This window comes from Canis aureus, chromosome X (assembly GCF_053574225.1).
Source record: "Canis aureus isolate CA01 chromosome X, VMU_Caureus_v.1.0, whole genome shotgun sequence".
NCBI classification, from domain to species: Eukaryota; Metazoa; Chordata; class Mammalia; order Carnivora; family Canidae; genus Canis; species Canis aureus.
The window spans coordinates 4,799,318-4,822,152 of record NC_135649.1 but is presented as its reverse complement, the minus strand read 5'-3'; the positions used below and the strand labels follow the sequence as shown (position 1 = coordinate 4,822,152).

General features: G+C 51.9%; 1 protein-coding gene and 1 long non-coding RNA gene across 3 annotated transcripts in view; one reads left to right on the top strand and one right to left on the bottom strand.

Moving 5' to 3' along the window:
- CD99L2 (CD99 molecule like 2) overlaps positions 1-18,550 on the bottom strand; it is a 94,864-nt gene extending 76,314 nt beyond the window's left edge. Inside the window, exon 1 of one of the 2 annotated variants that reach the window (XM_077887643.1) lies at positions 18,305-18,550. In XM_077887643.1, the coding sequence (XP_077743769.1) occupies positions 18,305-18,371 (67 nt within the window). In that variant the 5' untranslated portion in view covers positions 18,372-18,550. The remainder of the gene's footprint in view (positions 1-18,304) is intronic. The other variant, XM_077887642.1, reaches the window with a different exon arrangement.
- Positions 18,218-21,314, top strand: LOC144307691 (uncharacterized). Its single transcript, XR_013374448.1, has 3 exons — positions 18,218-18,563; positions 19,386-20,427; positions 21,207-21,314. It is a non-coding gene; the product is annotated as an uncharacterized LOC144307691 (long non-coding RNA).
- Positions 21,315-22,835: the final 1,521 nt, after the last annotated feature.

Sequence of the window (22,835 nt, the reverse complement as noted above, 5' to 3'; positions counted from 1 at the left end):
AGAACCAACTGATGGTTACCTGATGGGAGGGGAATGGGAGTTGGGTGAAATAGGTGATGGGGATTAGGGGGTACCTTGTTGTGATGAGCACCAGGTGATGTACGAAGTGGTGAATCACTATATTGCACACCTAAAAGTATTATGACACTCTATATGTTAACTCACTGGAATTAAAATAAAAACTTAAAAAAATAAAATAAAACAGAAGATCTAAATAAACATTTTTCCAAAGACGAAATCCAGATGACCAACAGATCCATGTAAAGATGTTCAACATCACTCATCATCAAGGAAATGCAAATCAAAACCACAATAAGATACCACCTCACACCTGTCAGACTGGCTAGTATCAAAGAGCTAAGAAATAACCAGTGTTGCTGAGGATGTGGAAAAAAGGGAACCCCCCATGCACTGTTGCTAGGAATGTAAATTGGTGCAGCCGCTCTGGAAAACAGTGTGGAGGTTCCTCAAAAAGTTAAAAATAGAAATACCCTATGATCCAAATATTCCACTTCTGGATATTTATCTGAAAAAAAAATGAAAACACTAAATCGAAAAGATATACGCATCCCTATGTTTATAGCAGTATTTACAATAGCCAAAATATGGAAGCAGCCCAAGTGTGCACTGATGGATGAATGGATAAAAAAGGTGATACATACACACACACACATACACACACACACACACACACACACACACACACAGAGGAATATCACTCAACCATAAAAAAGGAATGCTACCATTTATGACAACATGGATAGACCTTGAGGATATTACGCAAAGTGAAGTATCTCAGACAAGAGAAAGACAAATACAGATTTCCCTAACATGTGTAATCTAAGAAACAATACAAAACCACATTGGTTGATATAGAAAGCAGATTGGTGATTATCTGTTTAGAGGGGAAGGGTGAACAAGGTGAGTGAAAAGGGGTCAACTGTATGGTAAGGATGGTAACTACACTTATCCTGGCGATCACTTTGTAGTGTAAACAAATACTGATTGAGGATGTATGTTATATACCAATTTTACATCAATAAAAAAGACAAAGTATACACAAATGGAACCCAGGTAGACATTTCTTTTTAAAGATTTTATTTATTTACTCATGAGAGACACACAGAGAGAGAGGCAGAGACATAGGCAGAGGGAGAAGCAGGTTCCCCACGGGGAGCCCAATGCAGGACTCGATCCCAGGACCCCGGGATCATGACCTGAGCTGAAGGCAGATACCCTACCACTGAGCCACCCAGGTGCCCATGGAACCCAGTCAGATATTAAAAAACAGGACCTCCAAACCACTGTGGGCTTGTCAAGGATCACTAGGATGCTTGCAAGGGAGGGATCTAGTGATGTAACTTACTATATTAATTGGTTAAAGGGGAACAGACAGTTCTAGGATATGCCAAAACATCACTTGATAAAATTCATTGTTTTTTTTTAAGATATATTTATTCATGATAGAGAGAAAGAGAGAGAGAGAGAGAGGGGCAGAGACACAGGCAGAGGGAGAAGCAGGCTCCATGCCAGGAGCCTGACGTGGGATTCGATCCTGGGACTCCAGGATTGCGCCCTGGGCCAAAGGCAGGCGCCAAACCGCTGAGCCACCCAGGGATCCCCAAAATTCAGTGTTTAATTCTGATGTTTTTAAAAGGCCAAATCCTTATTAAAATAGGAGTAAGGATTTATCCTTAGCCATAATAAGGAACAATCAAGGAGGCTCTTTAGCATTACTATTATTTAGCTCCTGAGTGTGCTAGCCAGTAAATTCAGATAAGAGATCACAAGGGAGAGAAAAAGAAATACTGAAAAAGAGGTAAAGCCATCACTATTTGTAGATTATAGGATTATATACGTAGAAATGCCAAGATGGTCAAGTGAAAGAAAACCTAGAAGAAATAAAAAGATGGTTTGGGAAGGTGGCTGGTAATGAAAACATATACAAAAAGCAGTAGCTTTCTCAGATCCCAACCACCATCACTTAGGAAATTTAATGGGAAAAGAAGACACCATTTACAAGGAGGACATGCTATAAAGCACTCGGGAATAAGTAACATGAAATATGAATCATAAACATGAAGTTATAAAACTCAAACAGAACACGAAACTAGATAGAGAAGGATGCCTTGTGTGACTTGGAAAATTCAGTGCTGTGAAAAAGAAAAAAGAGAGAAAGAAATAAAAATTGGCTCTCCAAGTCAATGCGATTCCAATCAAAATCCCAATGCACTTTTTATCATTTATTTGAAAAGTTGACCCTAAAGTACACATGGATGGAACACACAGGGAAATAGGACATTTCACAAAAAGAGTAATTTAAGAAAGACCTGCTCTATCAGATTCTGCAATTTCTGCAATATTTAAATCAGAGCAACATCTAAATACATTTTAAATTGCAGTACCTGAATGACCCAGTTGCATCACCGACAATGCTCATCCCCAACATCAATCCAAAGGCCTTTGGGGCTCATGGTTTGGGCGGGACTCAGCTAAACATTTCACACCACCCATCGCATTTATCACTTCTATGCCCCACTACTTCCACTGGCCGCTTCTCTGCTAAACTAATTCAAGAGGCTCCCTGTACGCATATTCCCAAATAAGTCCATTGTAAGAGTCATCCTCAGGGCTCCTGGGTGGCTCAGTGGTTGAGCATCTGCCTTTGGCTCAGGGCATGATCCCAGGGTCCTGGGATCGAGTCCCACATTGGGTTCCCCGCAGGGAGCCTGCTTCTCCTTCTCCCTGTGTCTCTGCCTCCGTCTCTGTCATAAGTAAATAAATCTTTTAAAAAAAAAAAGAAGAGTCATCCTCTTCCTTCTCCTTCCACTCCCCCGGGACAGGTCTCCAGCATCAGTGGTTTGGAACCTGGTGGCCTTAGTGAAACCCTTCACTACACGGGCAGGGCAGATGACAGAAGCCACATTCCAGTTTGAAAAATCCAGGAAGTGCAGAGAGTAGAAATGTGAAGGCAGGAGAAGGGATATTGTTTGCAAGGGGAGGCAGGGGGCAGAGCTGTTGCAGGGTAGAGGCAAAACTGAGCAGGCTCTCAGCCGAGTGAGAAGAATCAAGGAAAGAAATGGGAAGCACCCACCGGGAGCTGGGGTAGGGTCAGGGTTCGCTCCAGGCCTCCTGCTCCCCAATTTAACACCCTTTGTGCCCGGGACTTCCACTCAAGGATATGAGCCAATAAGCATGTGAGAGGATGCAGCATCCTTCGCAGACAACAAGTGGAAACCCGAATGTCTATAAGCCAGGAGATGAAGAGAACGAACACCCACACAACGGAATACTCTTCAGCCATAAAAAGGCATGAGGTGCGGACGCATGCTAGAACGTGGAAGAACCTGGCCAACGTTGTGCTAAGGGAAAGACACCAGTTACAAGAGGACAAATATCGGATGATTCGGTTTATGTGCAATGTTGAGACAGAGATAGATATCCACAGAGATGGGTGGTGGCCAGGGCGGGCGGCGGACAGAAAGGGACTGGTAAATGGGTATGGGGTTTCTTTTCCAGGTGAAAAGGTATTCCCAGGGCACCTGGGTGGCTCCGTGGTTGAGCATCTGCCTTCGGCCCAGGGCGTGATCCCAGAGTCCCAGGATCGGGTCCCGCATCAGGCTCCCCTCAGGGAGCCTGCTTCTCCCTCTACCTGTGTCTCTGCCCCTCTCTCTCTGTCTCTCATGAATAGAAGGAAGGAAGGGAGGGAGGGAGGGAGGGAGGGAGGGAGGGAGGGAGGGAGGGAGGGAGGGAAGAAGAAAAGAAAAAAAAAAGAAAAAAGAAAAGAAGAAAAGAGAAAAGAAAAAAGAAAAGAAAAGAAAAGAAAGAAAAGAAAAAGGTGTTCCCCAAATTCCGTAGTGCTAATGGTTGCTCAACTCTACAAATATACTAAAACCACTCAATTGTGTGGTATGGGGAAAAAACGCAACGGTGTTAAAATGCAGGAGAAGAGCAAGCAGGCCGCTACATGGAGGCTTCTGGGCTTCAAAGGCAGCGGACGTAAAGGTCCCAACTGTGGCCACATGCAAGTCCCTCTGGGATTTTCTGCCCGTGTCTCCTACTCTAGAGGGAAGATCGGGGCCACCCAAAACACCCACCACCACCCTCACTTTGAGATCGCCCTCCCTCTTCTTTTGAGGCTGCATGCAGTCAACCTAGCTGCTGCGTCTTTCCTGGAGGCCGTCCTCTCCTGGTTTCTAGCACATTCCCTCCTAGCCATGGAGCAGAGTGGAGCTGCCTGGCAGTGGCTACGTTCTCTTTTTTCTCCCAAGCCGCCCTGGACTAGGCCCCAGGCTGGCATCTGCGGCCCAGGGACCCTCCAGATCCTGCCCTCAGCCCTTCACTTCCTCCCTAGTCCCAAACATCCTCGACCCCTTCGCTTTACTAAAGGTAACCCCATGCCTGCTCTGGACAAGAACGCGTGCATCCTGCCGTGGAAACTGCACTGTCCAGGGGCTTCTCGGCCCCGGCCTGAGTCCCCAGGCCAGCCCCCCTGCAGAGCCTGCTGGCCAGCCCTGTGCCACCCATTCCTGTTCTCCTCGGGGCCTTTGGCCAACTCCTCCTCCTTTGCCATGTGGCACAGTCCCCACTCGGTCGCGGCAGAGGCTCCAGCCGCCACCGTCCACCCCTGTCCCGACACTCCGTCCTCTGTCCCTGCCCATCCCCAAGGCTGGCAGGAGAACACGCCCTCCGGCCCCGATCGACTGGGAGCGCCCTGCAGCCAAGCAGGGCCTGGGTCATCTCGCTGGCCCAGCCCCGACAGGGTGCCCTGCACCCAAGCAGCCCCTCAGGGAGGGGGCCGGCAGGTGCTGGCTGCGTCCTGGGGCACGGTTGTGCTGCAGCCGCAGGCCTCAAACTGCGGTGATCGCGGGCGCGGGCAGGTGGGACTTGGGCCAGGCCCTCGGGGGCCCCAGGAACCCAGATTTCCTTCACCGGCTTCCTTTGGGTTCCGGCACAACTCCTTCCAGCCCCGCCATCCAGCCGGTGGCTCACACGCCTGGTGCGAGCGCCCGTCTCCCGCCCCCCCCACGGAGGAGACTGAGGCAGGGGTGGGGGGACAGGCCAGCTGCACACACCTGGGTCATTCCACCTGCGTGGGCAACACCAGTCACGGCCACTGGCACCAGCGGAGCCCCGAGTTCAGCCCTGGTCTCTCCCGCCTGTCCCGGCCATGCCAAGGTCAGGTGCTGTTATCCTGGGCCCAATATCTCATATGCAGGTATTTACTGATGTGTCACTTGTCACAGCAAAGACCTGGAGCCCACGGCAAGATCAATCAGAAATCAGACACTCAAAACACCTTTATTCAAGAAAATATAAGGTTATGTAGATAATTAAGATAAACGTACACACACGAGATACCTATCAATTTGCGTTTCTAGTAATGGCAGGATAGATTATTTGGACTAACCTTCCAGTTAAAAACAACCAAAATAGTTGATTTTAAGAATGTCCCCTTAAGGAGCACCTGGGTGGTTCAGTGGTTGAGCATCTGCCTCTGGCTCAGGTTGTGATCCCGGGGTCCTGGGATTGAGTCCCGCATCGGGCTCCCCACAGGGAGCCTGCTTCTCCCTCTGTCTCTGCCTCTGTGTGTGTGTGTGTCTCTCATGAATAAATAAAATCTTAAGAAAATAAATTAAAAATAATTAAAATAAATGTTTAAAAAACCATCCCCTTAAAAGCACTGAAGAACTGACAAGATGGTAAAAACCACCACATGCACTCAACTGTCTGCCCTGAAGGCACTTGCCCGTTGGGATAAATTCGCTGTTTCCACAGTCTTTCGAGTCAGGCAAAAGGGTCTCTAGCCTGGCCCTGTGGCCACCCAGATCAAGCACATGTAACAGAAAATTCTCCCAACATTAAACTGGGACCCCAAAGGGCTACGCCCTTGAGATAAGGGTGACTCAGAAACAAAATTGCCCTTCCTAGGTTCAGCCTCCTGAGGACTGCAAGAAAGGCTGCGTCAGTGCTGGGGGGAAGGAGGGGGAAAGGTAAGGAACTAGTTTTAGGAGAATCTCAGGTTAAGAACATCCCAAGGCGCCTGACAAAAATCAAATACAAATCTCTGTGAGAAGGCACATCTATCCTAGACTTCAAAGAATCCTCACATATATATTTCAAGGACAATAAGCAGTAAGTAGACAGCTAAGAATAGCCAAGCACAAGAGGAAATAAAGCATCATGAGAACCATAGAAAAATAGAAAAATGAGCCAAGAAATGACCAGGCAGTTCATAAAAGAAGAAATCAAATTGGGCAATATACAGAAAGATGCTCAACCTCATTAGTAAACAGAGAGACGGAAATCCAACCACAATAATATTAAATTACAGACTCACTAGTAGTTAATGTAATACTGAAGTCTGACAATACCAAGCGCTGGTGACGCTGGTACAACAGAAACTTTTATACACCACTGATAGGAAGATAAACTGGTACAACCACTTTGGAAGACAATGTAGCATCACCTGTAACACTGTAATTACAAATACTATATAACCCAGAAATGCTACTAAGTATAACCTCAGAACAGCAATTTTCAGACTTTTTGGTGGACTCTATGTACTAAAAAAAAAAAAAATGAGAATCTGAAAAATATTGTGCTTAAGGGGGTTATATCCATTGATATTTGGGATATCAGAAATTGAAGCTGAGAAACTTTAAAACACAAGACTACACAAAAACACATCCCATTAGCCATCAGAGCAATGAGAGCGCAGGTCACATCAATTCTGGAAAATTCAACGGTACACTCATGAGAAAAGGAGGGTGCAAAAGGCAGTTCACATCTTACTGTTACTGTGAAAACAAGTGGAACTCCTATACCCCCTGAAAACGTCTCCAGGGCCTTCCAAGAATCCCCAGACCGCAGTCTGAGAACCACGTTCCCAGAGAAGCTTTCATCCATCTGCCCAAGAATGCTCATGGCAGCATTGCTTGAAGTGGTCAAAAACTGGAAATTCTCTAAATATACATCAATAAGACAATGCATGACAAAAACTTACAGTATATTCAAACAGCAAAGTAACAGAGCCACGAAAAAGAAAGAACTACAGACACACACAACAGATCATTAACAATGTGGGGGGGGGGGGAACAAAACACAAAAGGCGACATACAGTGTGATTCCATTTCTGTGAGGTTCAAAGGCCAAACTAAACTGTATTTTTTTAAAGATTTTATTTACTTATTCATGAGACATACGGGGGGGGGTGCAGAGACACAAGCAGGCTCCCTGTGGGGAGCCTGATGCAGGACTCGATCCCAGGACCCCGAGATCATGCCCTGAGCCAAAGGCAGATGCTCAAATGCTGAGCCACCCAGGCCCCCCAAACTAAACTGTATTATTTAGGGGCACAGACACAGGTGGCAGAAGTATAAAAGAAAATGACTGCATAGGAATCAGGCTAGGGGTCACCTCTGTTGGGGAGTAGGGACTGTAATCAAGACGGGGCACACGGAGGCCTACCAGGATCTCGTCAACATTCTGTTTCTCAGCCCGCTTGGTGAGGACAGATATTTTCACTTTATACTCACTCATTAAAGGCCCCACTCATTTTTCTGTATCTACATTATATTTCACAGTAAAGGTAATAGCTATATGCATGGTTCAATACCAAAAGCATGCAATTTGTATTTCGGCAGAGTAGATATTTTTAAATGCTATATTCCAATAGGATAACACTGCCTACCCCTACGTTACAGGGTTTGCATTTTCTCTACACTTTTCTGTACTTTCCGAGTTGACCACAGAACACATATCACTCCTGCAACCATGTGAACACCTGGTATTGTCAGACGTTATTATAATTTTTAGCCTACTGGAGGGTATGTAATTTTATCTTATTATAGTTTAATTTGCAGCTCTATGATTACTAATGAGGTTAAACATCTTTTCATATGTTTGTTGTCCTATTTGATTTCCTCTTTTATGAATTCCCTGGTCAAGTCTTCGGCTCATTTTTCTGTTCATTTGCACCTTGCCGGTTCTCTGAAAACTAAAACGTATTTAAAAAGACAGGGTCACCAACTAAAACTGCAACTAATGAGAATCAACACACACTGGATGGGATGAGCCACCTGTGGAAATCTGTGCCCACAGCAACTACCTAAGGAGACTGGTGACAGAGCTGATATAGCTGAGATGAGCCTAGAGTCAGCTCAAGCGAACACCAATCCACAGATTGGCTGTGATCAGATTGATTCCAACAGGTCTAAATGGAAGCCACATGACAAGGACAGAAAACTTTAGGGGCTCATGAGGAATACTGAAAACAGAGGGTGGAATTACAAAGAATATGTCTGTCTCTACAGCAGGCAGTGGGTCTTAACCTGGGACAGTTCTGCCCCCAGGGGACATTGGGCAATGTCTGGAATCATCTTGGGTCGGCAAGATTTGGGGGTGGGGTGGGGTGTGCTACTGGCATCTAGTGGGCAGAAGCCAAAGATGCTGCTAAATATTCTACAATGAGCAGCACAGCCCACTCCCAGTGAATCATCCCCCTCCAATGTCAATGGTGCCATGGTGGACTCTGCTCAACAGTCTACCCAGGACAGAAAGCACTCAACCCTGTGACTCTTCTCCGAGTAGAAATAGTCAGAGGGGGAGAAAAGCAAATGCCCAGGCTGGCCTGCCTTAAGGAGATAATCCAAAGCCCTTGAATCTCCCATTCTGCAAGCACTTCCAAGGGAGCTGCAGGCTGGGCACTGAGCTCCCCCTCCCACCGGGAAAGCCTGTGCAAATAGGGTCAGGTCAAGCTGCCAGAACATCAGGGCGGGGAGGACCCTTGGAGCCAGCTAGTCCAGCCCCCTCAGTGCAGAAACACCCTGAGAGCCGATGACATGACAGCAGCGTTGCGTCAACGGAAGAGGCAGATGCAGAGGGGAAAGCACGAGGACATGCAAAATGGCAATTATTTCATAAAGAACCGGAAGTCGGAGAGGGACGCGTCATGACAGAGCTATAAGCAGTTAATATCTCCACGAAGGAGGCAGCATTCCATCGGGATCTCGAAACCCCAGTGCATCTGTGTGGCAGTTTTAAACCGTGGCTCAAAATTCTTTGATGTGCTCCCAACAAGAAGGGAGAGAGATGTGCTCACCTTGAATGTGGACTATCCTTAAGTGACTCATAGCCCACAGGGTGCAGCAAAAGGGACGCTGCGCGACTTCCCAGGCTAGGTCCTCAAAGGCCACGCGCTGGGGACACACTCCACGGACCCAAGAGCAGGTGATCAAACACACTGACACAAACGGTCATAGCAACACGATGCTCGGTGGTCAAAGGGTAGAAACAGCCCAAGCGTCCATCCGCTGATGGACACACCAGCACCTCTCGATGTGAAAAAAAACCACGAGCCGTCAAGGGACCCGAAGGGCCGAAGCAGACCAGAAGTCAGGGCACAAGGGAGGCCTTCTCTGCCACCCCACGAATGAGCGGTTACCCGGCCAGGGCCCATGTGGGGCACTGGGACCCCAGCAGGTGGAGGCAGCCACCTGCCCTGGGGGGGCAAACAGCCTTCAGCAGGGGGAGAAGGGGGCTGAGGGCCTTCTAGGCAGTCAGCACTGCGGCATCGACGGAGTGCCGGTGCCACTTCTAGAACACAGGCCACGGGCACCACGAATAGTTGCTCCCAGGTCTGTAAGTTCCTTGCAGCTGCCCTCTGCGGCTTTTTCGCTGCACCCCCAAACCAGAAGAAATACCACATGGCTCTGCTTATGAAGTACTGAGTTCCAACCCATTCCAAGTGGTAGTCTCTGTGCTGACACACATGATGCATTTTCCTCAGATTAAAACTATCGGTGGCATCACCCAGAGTTTGCTGCGGTGTCCCCGGCACCTGTGTACAAGCACAGGACCCATGGGTTTAGGCACGAGGTCGGGGGGCAGAAACTAAGACTCGGGGTGGGGGGAGACATGCAGCATTTGCTGTCTGAGCTCCCACCTGCAGGAGGCCCACCCAGCTCTACAGCGTCATGGGCCCCGGATGCCAGGACCGCCCCCTCCCCTTGATGCCCCAGGTGGCAAACACTCCCTGTGTTGCTTCATCACCCTTCATTGGCCTCCCTTAACGCCACCTAGATCCTGTAAATAGCCCTTTAATTAGATGCTCAATTGCTGTGTCCAAGCATGCCATCCATTTCCTGCCCAGTCCCTGTGCCAAGGATTGTTCTAGATCCTGGGGACAAAGCAGACAAAAAGCAAGTCCCCTCCCTCATGGAGGAAAAGTCTAGTGGCAGAGACAAGATGGTAGGCAAGGGAGCAGGTAGACAGAACATCTGGGGATGACAAGTGAAAAGCAAACTCAAGCCGGCAGGGGGTACAAGGGTATGGGGTCAGGGTCAGCCTAAGGTGGGGGCGTCTAGGAAGAAGTGAAAGAGAGGACATGCACTTATCTGAGGATGGACCTTCTAGCAGAGAGGAGTGTTTGGCCTACTAGAGCCAGCCCTGGGCAGGGGTGGGAGCTGAGGCCAGAGGACAAGTAGGCCCCGTTCTGTTGGGACCTGTAGGCCACAAGAAGGGCCTGCACTTGATCTTCATTACAGTTCAAAGCCATAGGAAGGTTCTGGGCAGAGGGACAGGATGACTTAGGTTTCTGGATCACCTGGGTGCTGCGTGGAGACCAAAATGTAGGGCACAGGAGTGAACATCACTTGGGAGGTCATTGCCAGGGCTCCAAAGGGAGATTGGTGGCCCAGCTAAGAGAGGGAGCCAGGGAGGAGGAGAGAAGAGGTGGGAGTCTGAATGATTCCAAGGGTGATCACGGCAGCATAATCTGCAGACCGATCAGATATGGGGTGTGACAGAGGGCTCTGGAGGACTGGCCAAAGCCACCAGCAGGATGGGGCTGCCAGTTACTCAGGTGGGAGGGGGTAAGCGGAAGCCCAGGTGTGCACAGGGTCCTTCTGAGATGCCTGCCAGCAGGGGTAAAAGTCAAAATAATTTAACACAGCTGCACAGGGCATGAACCCCATGCTTGCCAGATTACAGGGAGGATGGGGAGGCCTGGGGCCCTGGGGGCAGGGGCAGGATCCGTGGGTGGCTGGGGCCACCTGAGCTAGAGGACTTCGAGAGCCTCATCACTAGCAGGGCACCTGCCACCGCCACAGAGACGACGGACACAAAGCACTATCAGGGCTGGGGACAGAAACAGAAGACTCACAAGCACGCAGATGGAATTTAAGTTGAAGCCACAAAACTGGTGAAAGCACTGGGGAAGTGCTCTAAGTAGAGTTTTACCACCTCTACTTAGAGGTAAAACAGGGCAGCCTGGGTGGCTCAGCGGTTTAGTGCCTGCCTTCAGCCCAGGGTGTGATCCTAGAGACCCAGGATCGAGACCCACATCGGGTTCCCCTGCAGGAAGCCTGCTTTTCTCTCTGCCTCTCTGTGTCTCTCATGAATAAATAAAACCTTCAAAAAAAAAACAAAAACAAAGCCACCAAGGACTACACCAGAGGCACTCCCGCAAGGCCCAGAGGTCAGAGGGAAGGAGCCTGGGAGACAGCGCTTCCAGGGGGAGGGCGTGATCAGAGGGTGGCAGGTGTCCCTCGGGTTTAGCAACAGGAAGCCACTGCTGACCCTGGCCAGGCGCACCTTCAGGGGAGAGGCAGGCAGCCCCCAAGCTGCGAGTCCACGTGGTATGTTGTAGGTGAGGAATAAGAGACTGAAACATGTTTTTTGCTGGTTTCTTCTTAGGGACTCCTTTGGACTCCTGAATTTTTTGAGCTGGGGCGTGAGGAGCCAAAGGAGTGGATGATGAAAAGTAAAAAAGGGACTGCTCCTGCCCAAGAGCCCAGGACTCTGCAGGCCGCCAAAGGGCTCCAAAGAGCAACTGAATTAGAGCTCCATGTTCAGACTCTGAGCCCCACCCCCGAATTCAGGGGCATTTTAGTCCGGGCCAAGTAGAGGCTTTTGGAAACGTGAACCCCCTAATTCCCACAGAACCCCTCAAGGCAGGTGGCCTCTTTCCCTTCTTGGGTCTGCCGAGGGAGCCGAACTTTGCTAATAATACCTCGACAACACACCACCTGTTTGCATTAGCAATGAATTGGCTACTCCCACAATTCTGTGAGGCCAACAAAGCACAGATCAGCAGCCCCTCGGTGCAGATGAGGCAACTGTCACCAGCACACGGTGGGGTCACGCTGGAATGCAGGCTCTGGGTTAATTCCATCATCCCAGGCGAGCTGAAGCAGCAATAAAAAGAAGAATGTCGAAATGAGCCCGGGCACTATTTTGGTGGTAACGAATTCCGCACCGCAACGGTATTCCCTGCTGAGGGGACCGGCTCTGATTTGGAAAGTCATCCCAAATGAACCACCTGGCACTGCCAGCCAGATGTTGTCTAGCCTCTCCTTTAAACAGATGTTCACGGAGCAGGGGCACCACTCTCCGTGGAATTCAACCACGGTTCTCCAAGTGCTTTCGTTGGCTTTAAAGCTCCAGAACCATCCTGTGACTTCTTACAAGCAGAGCAGCTGTAGGTAGACAATGAATAAGAACGGAGCTCAAAACCGGCTGAGGCTGGGGCGGAGGCCCAGGGCCACCCGTGCCCGCGCTGGTATGCGTCCCCACCTGCCTCGGGAGGGAGGGCGCAGGCACCCTGAGCTGAGGCCAGGGTGCCGGCAGGTGCAGCCAGAAAGGCAAGCTGGTGGCTCACACCGCGTCCTCCGCCAAGTGGCAGGTGTGGCCGGGACGGATGGGAAACCTGCGTGTCCTCTGGGCAGCCCCAGACTGTACTCTGTTTCAAGCAGCCACCAGGCCTGGGCGGGGGGGGGGGAGATGGAAAAGGCCTCTGGGGGGTGGGCAGTGCTGGCACGGGCTCCCATTTCCTTGGGAAGTAGTTAAAAAAAAAAAATCAAACCCAAGCAAAAGGAATGTAGTGGTCTCCCAGGGCCCTCAGGTGCTCCTCGACGTCCACTGCCACACCGAGAACATCGCTGCAATCCAATTTGCTGCATGTTTAAACTCCTGACCTCGGAGCATATTGGCAATTGATTTAGGATAGCAAAATCGAAACACTGTAGGGAAACATCACGACCTGGTTTTTTCCAAAGGATGAAGAGGAGGCTAGGATCTACCCCTCGGTTTTTCTATTAGTTTGCTCTTGCTGCTACAACAAATCTCGACGGATTTAAAAGACACTTTTGGTTTTTTTCATCTTACAGTTCTGGAGGTCAGGAGTCCAACAGAGGTCTCGCTGGGCTAAAAACAGGGTGTCAGCGGGACTACATTCCTTCTGGAAGCTTCTCGGAACTGTGTGTGCATTCCTTGGTTGCCGGCCCTTCCATCTTTGGGTCCAATCTTGTATCACCTCGCTGACTAGCTCTGACTCCTTTATCTCCATTTTCCATATTTAAAGGATCCTTGTCTTTCAACTGGCCACGATGACCCAGGAGAATCTTATCTAAATGCAGCTGGTTAGCTACCTTAATTCTCCGTCACGTGTAACCTAACAGTCGCAGGTGTCAGAGATTCGGCCGCGGACATCTGTGGGAGCCTACCGCAGCTTCCCACCCACCTCCGTCTGGAACACTTACCTTCATCAAAGTATTTCCCACACGTTTCAGTTGGGACACGTTTAGGATGACTTTGTGCTTTTACATGCGAACCAGCACTGACCAATCAGCGAACTTATGAGCAAGACTCAGGGAGAGCCAAGTCTGGGTGGGGAGACAGGACCCCCTGCAGCCAGGCCTCCCCAAGCGCCCCGAGAGCAGCAGAGGATGCCGTGCCAAGTGCAAAGAGTAGGAGTGGATGCACAGCAGGAAAAGCACCAACACCGAGTGGTGGAAGAACCCAGAAAGATGGGGCACCTGGAAGGTATCTTTCCTGAACTCACCAGAATCAGAACCAGGTCTTCCCCACACCCCCCTCTGAGCAGCCAAAAGGCCTCCTCATCCTCATCTCTGCTGAAGGTAGCTTCAGGCCCTTCCTCAGTTCCTGCTTAGGCTGGCTCTTGGGTGATTTCAGGGTGCGGGGGAGAAGGGAGGAGAAGGGAGGTGGGAGAGGGGCATTAAACAAACATGTTTTAGTTACCTGGTGTCCAAAATGATGGAGGGGATGGGGACGTGACCTGTGACAGCAAGGAAGGGACCAAAAACCAATCAAAACATGTGACGCTAAAAGGCAAATTATCCCCAGACCCTGTCCAATGCAACAACTGGTGCACATGATGGCAACCCTGAGCCATCCAGGAAAGGGAAGTCCCCCATGCAGGATGCGTTTTCCCAGGGGACCATTCCCAGACTTGGGGGTAGGGGGGCTATGTGGCACTGGGCCAACTCTGCACATGCCCCTGCGGCCTGTCTGGCTCACACCCAATATCCCCAGTAGGCCCACAGGGCTTCTGCCTGGATCCCAGCACCACCAGCACTTGGGGCCACTCTGCTCCCCTGGCTTCCCTACCCGACAAAGCCCCAGGGATCACAGGCTGCCTCCATTCTCATTTGTTCTGCTTGAACTACAGAGATTTTTTTTTCAAATGGAGATACAATTCATGCACCATACAACTCACCCTTTAAAAGCGTACAATTCAATGGTTCTCAGTACATTCACAAGGTTGGGCAACCATCACCTCTACCTAATTCCAGAACATTTTCATGTTCTTTCCCAAGAGGAAACTGAGCCTACTAGGCAGTCACTCCCTACTACTACTAGGCATCACCTCTACCTAGTTCCAGAACATTTTCATGTTCTTTCCCAAAAGGAAACTGAGCCTACTAGGAAATATGAGCCTACTACTCCCCATCCCCCAATTCCCTGGTCCCACCCCCTGGCAACCACTCATCTACTTTTTGTCCTCTATGGATTTGCCAACTCTGGACATTTCATATAAATGGGATAATATGTGGGCTTTTGTGTCTGGCTTATTTCACTCACCATATAATTTTCAAGGTTTGCACGGTGTATTTTTAAAACGTGGCTTGGAATGTTTTGGGTAATGTGAATAATAGTCACCAACAGAGCTCACTGAGAGCCAGGTGCTGTGCTAAGCACTTTATCCATCTGTATTCAGTCCTCATGACAACTCCATGCAGGGGACGGTGTGGTTATCCCCCTTTTACAAATGAGGAAACTGAGGCACAGAGCAGTTAAGTGACTCACCCCAGGTCACAGTAGTGCTGGGCAAGCTTGCGCCACAGCCCGCACTCTCCCTCTGTCAGCTGGGCTACTTCGCTTCAAGGGAACAGGTACTCAGCAGCAGGCAACTCGCCCACACACCCATCAATCACACTGATTCTCGGCCACTTTCCACACTTCTATGACCTGTCCCATCCCTGGAGGTATCTACCTTCGTGACCTCTGCTTTGGTTACTCAGACAAACCTGAGTTCAAGTTTGAAACCTCGCCAGGCTATTCATTTTTCATCTGGGAAAATGGGTTACCACCAAGTTACTTTTTTATTTTCAAGATTTTATTTATTTATTTCAGAAAGAGGGAGAGCATGTGCACGCGTGCAAGGCGGGGGAGGGACAGAGGGAGAATCCCAAGCTGACTCCGTGCTGAGCCCGACGCAGGGCTCGATCTCACAACCGGAGCTGAAACCAAGAGTCTGACGCTCAAGCAACTGAGCCACCCAGACGCCCCACCACTTTTCAAGGCCATATGCAAATGTCCATTATGGACATAAGGAAAGGCAATGGGTCATGGTGCCAACCCTTCAGGGTGGTTATGAGGGGTAAATATGTGTGGCGTGCTGAAGACCCGGTGCGTGGAAGGCATTCAGAAGATGGAAATTGCATTAGCATTACTGCCCACCTGCACCACTGTGACTCTCCTCCCCACGGCACAAAAGATCAGCTTCCTATTTCTGTAGGTGCCTACAGGCAACATTTGTCCTCCGAGGATTTTTCAGAGCTAGGAAAATCCACATTGGACTAAAAAGCCATCCAAAATGAGAACAGGAGTGACCTGGTAACTATCCTTTTAAACTCCTAGAAACCTGAAGTCTGTCTCAACTTGCCAGAGCCTGAAGGGATTTCACGAATGAGTCCTGCTTCAAGGTTCTATGTGCTTTCTGAGGGCTGCTGGTCTTTCTCGGCTGTGCATCTACCCAGGACCAGGACTAAAGTGGCTCTTAGGCCCACCCAATCCACCACTGTGGGGCTCCAGGAGAGGCAGCAGATGCCTAACTAAGCCCCTGCTTTGTGTTTGTTCATTTTGATGCAGCAAACTGTAACTGTCCGGAGACCAGCAATTCAAAGCCCATATCTGTCATCTTATTTTGCACAAAAGAGCCACAAAGCAGTTCCCCTCGTTGAAGCAAAAGCTTCTTCCAGTTCAGTTCTCTTAATTACAAGTAAAAAGATCGCTAGGTAGCAGTGTTCGCTGGGTGGGATCCTGGCTCCATCTCTTCCTAGCTATGTGACCAGGGACCTGTCATTAATACCTAATCAGCGAAACTGCTGAGGCAACCAAAAATCAGATCTGTGATGCTCCTGGCACCCAGATCTGACAGTGACGCTCTCCGGGTCCCCTCAAGATGCCTGATAGTTGTTAGGGATAAACAGGGCGAGCAAACCAAGCAAGGTTCAGAGAAATTTCCCAAGGCAGGAGCGCAGCCTCCAGGTGCTTATAAGCAAGGACTGTGGAATCAGACAAGCCTGGGGTCAAATCTCAGCTCTGCTACCTGAGGCAAGTTACCTCACACCTCTGTGCCTCTGTTTCATCTGGAAAATGATTCCGTTTCCTCCACCACCTCCTAAATCACCTCCTATGACACGTGAGGGTGAAAATCTGAGACCCGTTCATTTGTATTCCTCCCTTTCTCAATGCACATACCATGTTGAAGACCTTCCAGAAGGTAGCCTTGAAGGGACTATCATTTCTCTCACTTCTCTGTGCTTCCACTTGCCAGATTTCCCTATCCTTAGATGGGAGCCAACCAGGTGACAGTCTTTCCCACAGATGCGTTGTAACAGAATTAAAAGGTTAACCCCAGAGAAGAAACATGAACCAGAAAATTCACCAACCCTGTGACTTGCTTTATGTTTCTTCAGAGCACTGACAACATAGATTGGGATGTCTGTGCCTGTCTTCTCCCCCCATGAGGAAGTTAGCTCCATGAAGACAGAGTCTTAGCTTTGTTCACTGCTGCATCATCAGCGTCTGGAACAGAGCCTGACACCTTTGAAGAACACTGAATGGCTCTTCTTGTTATCAAGTCCAGGATGGCTGCCCACATGAGAAACACTTTCTGCATCTTCTGCAAAACTGCCTTAGACTGGCTACCGTTTTCCAGTGCTCCCTATACTGTAACATAAATCTCACCAGCACCCCCTGCAAGGACAAAGTTTTTGTTTTTGTTTTTGTTTTTTTATTTTTGCTGAGCTCATGTTTTTCATGAGCTGAATTTGCCAGCCTTGTCAGGGAGCTCAGCACAACCCTGTGCTCAACTGCAGTGTTTTCCTCAGACCTTTTTCTGATGTGGAGATGGGATATAAATAAGTGTAAGAAGATTCTATCTGTACACATTGGAGGTCCTATTTTTAACCACGCTCTGCATTTATTCTAAGATGCCTCTGAAACTTCCCTGTGCATGCGAATCAGCCGGGGTCCTAGTTAAGATGCAGAATGTGACTCAGTAGGTCAGGGGCGGGGCCGGAGATGCCGCATTCCTTACAAGTCCCAGGTGATGCCAAGGAGGGGCCTGGACCACACTCGGAGTAGTGAGGGTCTAGGAAACCTGCCCCCCTGATTCCACAGCGTTTCGCTCTCCACCTCCTTGGCAAACATCGCCAATGGCTAGAAAGCTGGGGCGGGTAGCAGAAGCCCCCGGGGAGCGGTGAGACCGACCACACATCGCTGCACCCCGCCCCCACCCCGTCCCCGCAGGCAGCCTGACAAAGGCAGTGGGCACGCGCCCAGGAAGCTCCCCAGGTGCTTCTGCTGCAGGTGGCCTCAAAACACATTTTGCGAAGCCCCGCGGAAGGCAAGGAGTGCGCTCTCAACGAGGCTTTCCCAACAGCGATCTCCTGGGAACAGCTGTTGTCACCGGTGGTGACAGCTAGTTCAGGATTTTAAGGGGGAGGGGGGGAGTTATCCTGGGGTCTGTAGCCCAGCACCAGGAGGGGTCCCGGCCCCCCCTCCGACCACCCCGATCGCGGCAAGGTCAGTCCCCGCGGGTCCGGGCTCGCGCCCCCACCGCCCGCACAGCCCCGCCCACCCGCCCGCAGTCTCCGCCGCAGGCCCGCGAGGCGGGGGCCGGGCCGCTCATGCGCACCACGGGCCCGCGGGGCGCCGAGCCCCCGCCCCGCGGGCCCACAAGGCGGGGTCCCCGCGCGCCCCCCGCCCGCCTTACCTCTCTGGACCAGAGCGGCCAAGGAGAAAGCGAGGCAGATGAGGACCGCCGAGCGCCAGACCACCATGGCTGGGAGCGGGCGGAGGGCCGCGGAGGAGCGCGGTTTGCGCGAGCGCCCGAGGGGGAGGTCGGGGAGGCGCGCGCACGGAGGAGCCGGAGCCGCAGGAGGAGGACCCCGCCGCCACTGCAGGGCCCCGCCCAGAGCCGGCGCGCGCGGCCCAGCCCGGGGAGCGGGGGAGGGGCGCGCCGGCGGGGCCAGGTGAGGCGGGGCGGGGCCGCGACTGTGGCGCGAGGGGCGGAGCGAGTCCGCAGCCTCGGGGGGGCGGGGCCGCGGCCGAGGGGCGGGGCCGCGGCCGGGGGGCGGGCCGGCGCGCGAGGGGCGGGGCCCGCGGGCGCCCGGAGGGTGGGGCGGCCTGGTTGCGGCGGGGGCGAGCGCGAGCGCGTCGCGGGGGGGGCCCGTAGGCCCCGTCCCCCGCCCCCCCGCCCCAGTTCTCGAGGGGCGAGCCTGCGGGCCCGGAGCAGTGTGTCAACCCAGGAGCCGGAGGCGCGGGCTGGCGGCCAGGGCGCGCGGCGATCGCCACTTGGCGCGCCACACTCCTCCCGGCCCGCGGCCGGACCCCAGGCGGCGCACACGCCAGGTGCGCTCTGCCAGCGGGTGACCTTGGACGGGGCTGCTCCCCTTCTGGACTTGGCGTCCTCCCGGCAGAAGGCTGTTCCCCGGGAGCCCCTCCGGCCGCGGCTCCGGGACGCAGCACCCGTGCCCTTGCCCCAGCCGCTGTGGCTGAGCTTGCTTTTCACCCGGCTGGCTGCCCGCCCACTCGCTGATCCCTGCAGGAAACTAGTGGAGCCCCGTCCGGAGATGAAAGAAAAGGGCCGTTTTCGTGGCTGCCCGCTGTTGGCAAACAGCAGCACGTCTCGAGGAAATGAGCCCGAGGCCGGGGGCGTCGGGGCCGGCGAGGCGGGGGGGTGGGGGCGGCCTGGAGGCGCAGCGCGGCGGGCGGGGGGCGGGGGGCGGCAGACACAGGGTCAGCTCCCGGGAGGCTTTGATGAATGCGCTGAAAGCGCAAGTTCACATCTGCAGAGTCGAAAACGTGCTCAATGATCGACAGACGCGCTGCAGTCCTTTCCCATGAACCCCCGCAAACGGAGTCCATCTCCAGGGTTGGGCGAAATCAGATTCCAACACTGCCCTGAACAGCAAAATGCCCGCCGCAGCCTTTGACGTGAACGCCCTCGAGGAGGGCTCCAGCTGCAGCCAGCCTTCCAGGACAAAGAGAGAGCTCCGCTGCTCGCCAGAGTGGCAGAGCGGCGGCGTCGAGCCAGCCCCTGCCCTCCCTCGGCAAGGTGGGCCACGTCCTCCTTTCGGGGGCGGCTGCTACCCCCCCCCCCCCATTATTTGGCAAAGGCTGCCCTGAGCCCCATCGTCCTTAGAGGGCGGCTACCGCCACCTCCCCTCGGTGTGCCCCAGCTCCCATCTGCACCACCAGCACCTCCAGAGCCCCCCGCCTCCCGCACCGGTGGCCCCCGCCCCTGGGAGTGAGCCGTACCAGGGGGGCGGGGGTCTCCCTGACTTAGAGCCGACATCTTTCCCCGTGACTTCCAGCATCGGTTGCTCTGCATCCTGGGACTGGAAAAACAAAACCTTTAAGGGGGTAGTGAGTGTTCCGATTCTCAGGCAGTTACTTATTCTGTGACACTAACTACCTGCAGAATTAAGGGAAATAGCTAGGAGTTGCTGAACGCACTATGTACGCGGTTCAGTCCAGGCATTTTATCCTTCTTTTGTCTTTCTGACAACTTCCTGTACCACCTCAATGATCAATGGGGAAAAGAGCAAACCGGAGATTTCTGGAGTTAACCAGCTACAGTTCTACAGTGTCAAGGACACAAGAGGACCCCTAGGAACCCCAGTGAGTGAATGGCTAAGAACATGCGCTTTGGAGCCACCCAGAGAGGAGATACTGGCTGGACCCCAGAAGGTTGTGCTGAGGATTTATTGCTATGGGGGAAACTGGGGGACCTGAGACACATGGCACAGAGAGGCATTCTTGCCAGTCTTGTAACACCTAAAGAAATCCTGGCTACTGCGACGTTGAACGGTTGCTGTGTACTCCAGGCTGCAGGTATGCCCCCGCCTTTCCCACCAACTCAGTGATATTCTAGGCCATTCCCTTGTGCCTTGGCCTCAGTGTTCCCATCCATACCAGGAAGGCAGTATATGCTGGGGAGCCCCTGCAGAGGCATGAGGAGGTGAGGAGATGCCCAAGTCCCACCAGCAAGACACTGGCCATGCTGTAACATGCAGCAAAACTATTCTCCAGCTCAGGGGTAGTTGTGACCCAAATCCAGCCCACCGGCCTATCTGTATGGACTGCAAAGTAGGAGTGGCTTTTGTGTCTTTTGATGGTTGAAAAGATCAAAAGAAGGTTATTTTGTGACACGGGAAAGTTATTTTGCATGTGACACATGCAAATGTCAGGGTCCATAAGTTTTTGGAAACAGCCACAGCCACCCATTTCTGTATTGTCTATGGCTGCTCCTGTGCTACGACACCAGAGTCTACTCATTGCAGAAGAGACCATGGATCCTGCAAAGCCCATAATCTCTTCCACGCATCCCTTTACAGGAAAAGTTTGCCAGGCTCCATTCTAGTAGATTGAGCTATAGTGAGGAGGAATATATTTTTTAAGATTTTATTTATTCACGAGAGTCAAAGAAAGGCATAGGCAGAGGGAGAAGCAGGCTCCCTGCAGGGAGCCCGATGTGGAACTCCATCCCAGGACCCCAGGATCATGCCCTGAGCCCAAGGCAGACACTCAACCACTCAGCCACCCAGGCACCCCAAGGATGAATATTAATATATGATGGTGTGGGTCCTAAAGAGTGTGCTTCTCCAAAACAGGGAGTGAGCACAGGAGATGACACAGGAATAAGAACCAACAGAAAAGGATGATGTTTACCATGCGCCAAAAGACACCCACTCAAAAAAATAAAAAGCCATTAATCAAAATACTGCAAGTGTCTGAGGTCAGTTATTCTATCAGATAACTCTCCCTATTAAAATGACTCATCTGGGATCTGGTTTGGTTAGATGAGGGTGAGTCTGAAAGGGGTGATGTCACCGAGGCCCTGATCCTGCCAGGCTGGGGTCCCGCCTGAAATTTGGTGAGCCTCTCAGTCAGGTAGCTGCTACTCCATTGCATTGCGATGGAACATGGAGTTGATTTACGTACAGGATATTGAACACTTAGACACCATGATTCTGCGCACCCACCACCCCGTACCATATATGCGGACATCCGCTCCCACCTACCATGGCACGTGGCTGCTGGGACCATCTCCTGGCCAAGCCAGCCTCGTCTCCAAACCGGCCCCTTGACTCCACCCTCCTACTACTCTTTACCCCTTCCCAAACTTCTTATATCCTTAAAACTGTCACCAGTTGGAAAGCCTGACAAGCTCTTCTCCTGAAATGTTCACCCTTCCACAGCTCTCACCCAGGCACAAAAGTGTGGCGTGGACAGATGGCCACCAGGCTGGTCTGGGGGAACGAGAGAGGCCACAAGTGGGGCCGGGACAGCCGACACTAGCCTGTCATTCCACCACTTCCCAACCGTCTGTGCCCCCACAACCTCATTGCACACCATATCCTTGGGAAGATGTGTTCTAACTTCCAAAAGAGCTCTTACATCACTATCACTGGTGCAGAGTTCCTGTTCTTGCTCCCAAGCACCACAAACCCCTCCTTGCAAAGGCCCCCAAGGGGGCCTCCCCCATGGGTGGCCAAAATCAACCCCACCTGGTGGAACCTGTTCACCAGGGCCACTGGAATGGCCTAGCCACCACCTCCACCCCTGGTGAAGACACCCATCTGGCACGTACCACTGTCCATGACAGGAGCACCATTTCCTGGTACCAACCCCCCAAAACACACACACACACACACACACACACACACACACACACTGATCTCTGGGGCACCAGAGTGGAGCGGGAGTTCACATAGTCGCAGGGGCAAGGACAAAGTGGTCGCCCCAACTCAAGCTCACCCTTTGGTCCCTGGGACCCAAGGCAGCTCAGCTGGGCTCAGGCTCAAACCTTCCATGGCTTCCTCTCTCCTCCCCCAGCCCTGGGCTCTAATCCCTCAGAGCAGGCGGGTTTGTAGGGCCTGGCTCCAGAGCAGGTGGCAAAGGGACTGCCACCCTCTGCCCTCCCACTCCCCGCGGGGCAGGCCAGCTTCCAGACAAAGAGTCCATGCATATCAATGGGGAATGCAAACAGCTAGCTGCGGGGAGGGCAGCCCCGTGGGCAGCTCCCCAGATGCCTGACAGCAGACGCAAGTCTTTACCAGTCCCAGGCGAAATAAAAAAAAAAAAATGAGGTTGCTGTGGCAAGATTCCCCCCCACACCCCACCCCGTTAAGTTAGAGTACTGACCTTTACTCTGAAATCGTGGATTTCTGTGTGGTATACAAAAGTCCTTTATTTCATGAAGAGATGCTAGTGCTTTGTTTCTGGTGCTTACTTTGCAA